Below are 6,868 nucleotides of genomic sequence, written 5' to 3'. Positions count from 1 at the left end.
AAAAAACAGTGAATTACTCATAATTCTCTATTTTTCAATCATGCAAAATAAGTACATTTTATATTTTATCGAAGTCACGTTAAAATTTAGAAAAAATATATATATATATATCTAAAATGACAGAACTTAATAAAAATCCCACGGTTCAAATTGTATATTACCATAGTTTACTGATTAGGTATTATTTCATGTCCCGAAAAGGAAAAAAAAAATCACATTCTTAAAAGAGAACTCCGCTTTACTAACACACATTCAAAAATTGCATAACTAGCAAAAAAACCATTTTTCTTTGAAATAATAAGCAATAAATATCAAGATAAACTCCACCATAGCCATAGCCACAGGCATAAACAGGAAAATTTTTTAGGTCTCGTTTACTTCACCGATTTAAGTTTTTAATTTTAAATTTTTACAATAAAAAATTATAAAAAAATGTCACATTTAATTTACACACATTCAAAAATTGCATAACTAGCAAAAAAACCATTTTTCTTTGAAATAATAAGCAATAAATATCAAGATAAACTCCACCATAGTCATAGCCACAGGCATAAACAGGAAATTTTTTAGGTCTCGTTCACTTCACCGATTTGAGTTTTTAATTTTAAATTTTTACAATAAAAAATTATAAAAAAATGTCACATTTAATTTTTTTATTACAATAAAATTTTTTTAAAAAATATCACATTTTAATTTAAATCTATAAAATGAAAGAGGTCTTAAAAAGACAACCTAATTAAAATTTGTACAAAACAAAAAAGTCATCATCCTTTTGAACACTTTATTGACTCCGAGACTCAAACACAAACACACAACGCAACAATCCCGTTTGCCTTTTTACTCGCCACAACGCATTACTACATGATAACGCATCACCATCACCATCACACGCGAATAATGCAACCGTATCCTTTGTTCCCTTGTGTTTGCTTTTACTGTTTTCGCTGTTACCGAGGTGAGTAGATTCCAAATCCTTCTCCATAAAGCATTATCTTCTTTTGTTTTTCTTACCAAAAAAATAAAAAATAATAAAAAATTACGTTGTTTCTCTTCATCTTCTTCTTATTATTCCAAAATTTCCAAATCCTTCTTCTTCTTCTTCTTCTTCTTCTTTTGACGATTATCTCCGTGAGTCCCTCAAGAAACATGTGGATATGGGTCTGCGTCAGATAAACAAAAAGAGTCAGCTTTCTTCTAGAAGATTATCATTATTATTATTATTTTTCATTTATGATTATGCTCTTCTTCACCGGGAAGATAAGTGGTTTACTAATTGTATTCTCGTTTCGCGAGTATTCATCATTCTTGGGTTGTTTTGATGGTTTACGATGAATCTCATTTAAGTAAGAATTCTCATTTCTCAAGGTGTTTTTCTCTTCTGCTAAATATATGTATATGTATAGTACTGTAAAACACTTCTCTTCTCTTCTCTTCTCATTTCTCAGTTTTCCCGGCAAATTTATATATCAAAGTCTCAAGCATCATCAACGTTCACTTTTCAGGTACTACTCAAATTTCTTTCGTACACTTTTTAGAGATTCTTCTGGCAAATTTATATATCAAAGTCTCAAGAATCATCAACGTTCACTTTTCAGGTACCACTCAAATTTCTTTCGTACACTTTTTAGAGATTCTTCTTCTTTCGTCTGCTTGAATTAGTTCACGTTTTTGGTTTTTTTGTGTCATGTTTGAGTGCTTCAAGATTAAGGTAACCAAATAAAAGGTAATTTTACATTTCTTCTTCTTCTTTCGTCTGCTTGAATTAGTTCACGTTTTTGGTTTTTTTTTTGGTCATGTTTGAGTGCTTCAAGATTAAGGTAACCAAATAAAAGGTAATTTTACATCTGGGTTTCTTGTGATTTGAATGTTGGAAGACATTCGAGATTCCAAAAGCTACTTTACTTTTTCCTCTCCTTTTTTTTAATTAGTAGTGGCCCAGTACGGTTTTATTTTTTATTTTTTATAATTAGTCCATGATTACGCAGTAAAAGTATTTCTTATCTAATTACTCCTTTTCTTTATTGTTAAATAATCTGTAGTGCTTTTTAGTTGAGAATTTGCCACTATTTTTTTTTATATATTATTATTATTTTCACTTTGCTTGGCGAGCAAAATTAATCTTTAGATGCAATTAAGGATCATAATGAGTGACTTCAAAGTATGCCGTCCTTTCTTTACAGCAATAATCCACTGCCACTGACAAAATATTGATGTTGTAACTTCACCTAATTTCTCTCTCTTTCTTAGTCATTAATTATTGATTATTGATTTTGCCCTTTAATCAATAGTTTATTAGAAGCTTTAATTAATTGTTTATTCTTATTTTTATAATATTTTTGCTACAAAGGAAGATAATAATTATTGAATGTTTTTCTGCTTGGCTGTTTTCCAGGGCGGTTTAACGAATTGGCAATTATAATGGTGTTATTTATCCTCTAGCCTAGATATTCTCTTGTTTGTATTGATCTGTCTTCACCTACCATTTTGCCCCTGCTCAATGGCTGAAATTCCATTTTTGTCCCTCAACTTCTTGCCAATCTTCATATTACTCTCTTTCATTCTTTTCCCGCCTTATTGCATGACTCTAACGGTCGAGACAGAAGCCCTTCTTCAGTTCAAGAAGCAGCTCAAAGACCCCCTCAACTTTCTCGATTCGTGGCGAGCCTCCGATCAAGAAACGCCTTGTCGGTTTTTCGGAGTCAAGTGCGATCCGGTTTCCGGGAAAGTTACCGAAATCAATCTCGACAGCAAGAACCTTTCCGGTCAGATTTCGCCTTCTGTGTCTGTCCTTGAGAGCTTGACTGTGCTCTCATTGCCCTCAAATCACATTTCAGGAAAACTGCCTTATCAACTGAGCAAATGTACCAATCTTAGGGTGTTGAATTTAAGTGATAATCACATGACTGGACGAATCCCTGATCTTTCCATGCTTAAGAATTTGGAGATTTTTGATCTTTCCATAAACTACTTCTCTGGAGGTTTTCCCAGTTGGGTTGGGAATCTGACGGGCCTGGTCGGGCTGGGACTTGGGGAGAACGAGTACGATGAAGGACAGATTCCGGAGACTATTGGGAATTTGAAGAACTTGATTTGGCTGTATCTTGCGGATTCCCATTTGAGAGGGGAGATCCCCGAATCGATTTTCGAGCTTATGGCGTTGGGAACGTTGGATATTTCGAGGAATACGATCTCCGGGAAGCTCTCCAAGTCGATTTCTAAAATGCAAAGCCTTTTTAAGATTGAGTTTTTCCACAACAACCTGACAGGAGAAATACCTGTAGAGCTCGCGGAACTCACTGGTCTGCGGGAGTTTGATGTTTCTGTAAACAAGTTGTATGGTACATTGCCTCCAGAGATCGGAAACCTGAAGAATCTGACGGTTTTCCAGCTATACGAAAACGATCTCTCCGGATATTTCCCTGCAGGGTTTGGTGATATGCAACATCTTAATGGGTTCTCAATCTATGGAAACCGTTTTTCAGGTGATTTCCCCGCCAATTTCGGCCGGTTCTCTCCATTGGAAAGCATCGACATATCTGAGAATCAGTTTTCAGGTGCTTTTCCGAAGTTTCTATGCGAGAAAAGAAAGCTGAAGTTCTTACTTGCACTGCAAAACAGTTTTTCCGGAGAGTTGGCAGAATCTTATGGTAATTGTAAAACCCTGGAGAGGGTTAGAATCAATAAGAACCGTTTGTCTGGAAAAATCCCAGATGGATTTTGGGAACTTCCTTTCGCGAAAATGATTGATTTGGGTGATAATGATTTCAGTGGAGGGATATCTCCCAATATAGGCTTCTCTACCAGCTTGACTCAGTTGCTGTTGGGCAACAACAGCTTTTTGGGCCATCTTCCGTTGGAGCTTGGAAAGCTTACAAACTTAGAAAGGCTCTACTTGAGTAGCAATAACTTCTCTGGACAAATTCCTGCAGAAATTGGTGCTTTGAAGCAGCTTTCATCTTTGCAGCTTGAGGAAAATTCGTTAACAGGTTCAATACCACCCGAACTCGGTAACTGCGTCAGGATAGCGGACTTGAATCTTGCTTCGAATTCTTTGACCGGTGGTATCCCGCGTACGCTTTCGCAGATGAGCTCTCTGAACTCTCTAAACCTTTCTAGAAATAAACTTACTGGTGTTATTCCACAAGATCTTGAGAAACTGAAACTGAGTTCTGTGGACTTTTCGGAAAACCAGTTCTTCGGAAGAGTTCCCTCGGATCTTTTGACCATGGGCGAGGACAAAGCCTTCCAAGGAAATGAAGGACTCTGCATTGATCAGAACATGAGGGCGCATACGAATTCTGCAATGAGTACTTGTTCTAGCAAACCCGGTCAGAAGAGCCTTCTTCGACGTAAACTAGCTGCGTTCTGCACAATAGCTTCTGCATTGGTTGTTATTCTAGCTGGTTTACTCTTCGTGAGCTATAAGAACTTCAAGCAAGGTGAAACCGACGTGGACAGTAGCTTGGAAGAGGGGAAGGGAACGGAAGCAAAATGGAAGCTCGCGTCTTTCAACCAATTGGAATTTGAGGCAGAGGAGATATGTGATTTGGAAGAAGACAATTTGATTGGAAGAGGCAGCACAGGGAAAGTCTATCGCTTAGATTTGAAGAGAAATGGGAGCACAGTGGCTGTGAAGCAGTTATGGAAAGGAGATGCTGTGAAAGTCTTGGCTGCTGAGATGGAGATTTTGGGAAAGATCAGGCATATAAATATACTGAAGCTTTATGCATGTTTAATGAAAGAAGGATCTAGTTTCCTGGTGTTTGAGTACATGGCCAACGGTAATCTGTTTCAAGCGCTTCACAGCGAGATCAAATGTGGGAATCCCGAATTGGACTGGTGCCGAAGGTATAGAATTGCTTTGGGAGCTGCGAGGGGGATCTCCTACTTACACCATGATTGTTTGCCCGCGATTATACATAGGGATATAAAATCAACCAACATTCTCCTCGATGAAGAGTATGAGCCTAAAGTTGCTGATTTTGGTGTTGCAAAGATTGCTGCTCACAAGGGCTCTGATTTTAGCTCTGTTGCTGGTACTCACGGTTACATTGCTCCTGGTGAGTTTCGAACTATCACTAAACGTGTTCTTTTTTTTTTTTTCTGTCTTTACTAGTTTGCCTCACTGTGTTGAACCTCTCGTCATAAAAGATTTGAATTTATTAAGTTTCTAATTTATTTTGCTTGATCAATTTTTATCTTCTACACAATTATTTGTTCCCCACATTTCTTTATCATGCTTTGGAACAGACAAATGTTTCTTGGCCATCCTACATTCTTACATCGAATGAACATTTAGCTATACGTTCCCATATGTTTACATTTGGAGAAAATTCTTAAAGCAAAGAAGCAGAATACAAAGTAGACTTGTTAGCTTCATAACGGTCTAGTGTAAGGCTTTTCTTTCTGTTGTAAATTGTTTACTCTTACGTAGAGATTAGACATTTTGTATGGTGATGTATATATATGTGAGTTTTATGGGTGTGAAACTACTTGGTATCTGGTCTTTGCTTCAGCAGTAGCCTTCAATACACGGTTATTTTCCAATTATCTACTTGAAATATGACGTTTAATAGAAATAGCATTGTAACTTTGCTTTTCTACTCAGTCCATTTCACGTTTGGTAAACATATTGTGGTTATATGTCTCCTTTTGAATTGTAAAATGACTATCCGGCGTTAATCGAGCTATTTCCTAATGCTGACACAAACTAATTTCCTTTTTCAGAGCTGGCTTACACTCTCAAAGTCACCGAAAAGTGCGATGTTTACAGCTTTGGCGTGGTGCTGCTAGAACTAGTAACTGGTAGAAGACCAATCGAAGACGAGTATGGAGAAGGGAAAGACATTGTTTACTGGGTTTCGACTCATCTCAACAATCTTGAAGACGTCATGAAAGTTCTCGACTGTCGAGTGGCATCTGAAGTTCTCCAAGATGACATGATCAAGGTCCTTAAAATTGCCGTTTCCTGCACCAAAAAACTTCCTACTCTTCGCCCGAGCATGCGAGAGGTAGTCAAGATGCTTGTTGATGCTGAGCCTTGCACTCTCAAGTCTCAGGATAACAATTCGGATCACAGTTCAGATAACAGACATGATAAGATGTTTTTCTAGTTATTTCATTTCTTTCCATTTACTGCAGAAGGTAATATCTCAACATTCACGGAAATCCGAGCAAGTTTTTAATCGAATCAAGTTTCCCTCAGTTTGGTATTCAGAAGGCTTTTAATTCTGCCATCTGATCATGGGAAGTGTCTTGCTTTGTATGATGGTCATGTTGTAGAAAGCTAAATCTTGTAATTTTGACTTGAGGTTTGGCTGTTTTTGTGTATAAGCATTATATTAGATAAGAAAACTGTTTTTTTGGCATTGACTTTTGCTTTATTCCTTTCCCTTTTCAAAAATTAAATCAAAGTAAACGAACAGTTTTGAGAAATGGATGATCAAATAATGCAGTCAGAAAGTTTAACATGTTTGAATTTTTCGTCTGATCAGTTGTCATATACAAGAGAAAAGCTCTCACTTATTTTCTGCTGCGTCTTTGTGGTCAACTATAAAAGTTTACGTTTAAGGTTAAGACTAATTCATAATCCAAAGTAATCAAAGTTCTAGATAGATGTTGACTGATATCATATCCAATTTGACGAATATGTCAAACATTTCCTTGTTGAAAATTCAAATAATTTTTCTCACTCTGATACGTGATCTGGGGTTTTCTTTTGGGTTGGTTGTACGTCAATTTTATATAAACTTACTTTATGTGATAACTTATTCTTTTCGGAAAGATTTAGAACTTTCAATGCTGACTTTGATTTGAATCCTACCTCCAAAACTCGTTTTTTTGCGGAAAGAGGAGCATTATTGTGAGA

General features: G+C 36.4%; 1 protein-coding gene across 5 annotated transcripts; it reads left to right on the top strand.

Annotated features, from left to right (window-relative positions):
• Positions 1 to 1,062: 1,062 nt before the first annotated feature.
• On the top strand, positions 1,063 to 6,362 carry LOC21384694 (receptor protein-tyrosine kinase CEPR2). Of its 5 annotated transcripts, none has more exons than XM_024170173.1 (4): positions 1,063 to 1,343; positions 1,503 to 1,595; positions 2,601 to 5,060; positions 5,728 to 6,362. In XM_024170173.1, exons 1-4 carry the CDS (start codon positions 1,319 to 1,321, stop codon positions 6,111 to 6,113), a joined length of 2,964 nt encoding a protein of 987 aa, XP_024025941.1. In that variant the 5' UTR covers positions 1,063 to 1,318; the 3' UTR covers positions 6,114 to 6,362. The 5 variants fall into 5 exon arrangements, with proteins under 5 accessions (XP_024025941.1, XP_024025944.1, XP_024025942.1 ...); XM_024170176.1 differs by lacking the exon at positions 1,503 to 1,595 and adding an exon at positions 1,446 to 1,502; XM_024170174.1 differs by lacking the exons at positions 1,063 to 1,343; positions 1,503 to 1,595 and adding an exon at positions 1,457 to 1,502 and having other exon boundaries at positions 2,393 to 5,060.
• The last annotated feature ends 506 nt before the right edge of the window (positions 6,363 to 6,868 follow it).

The sequence above is a fragment of the Morus notabilis genome, unplaced genomic scaffold (assembly GCF_000414095.1).
Source record: "Morus notabilis unplaced genomic scaffold, ASM41409v2 Scaffold1054, whole genome shotgun sequence".
In the NCBI taxonomy this organism is placed as follows: Eukaryota; Viridiplantae; Streptophyta; class Magnoliopsida; order Rosales; family Moraceae; genus Morus; species Morus notabilis.
Note: the sequence above shows the minus strand (reverse complement) of the source record. Positions and strands in the feature narration are given on the sequence as shown.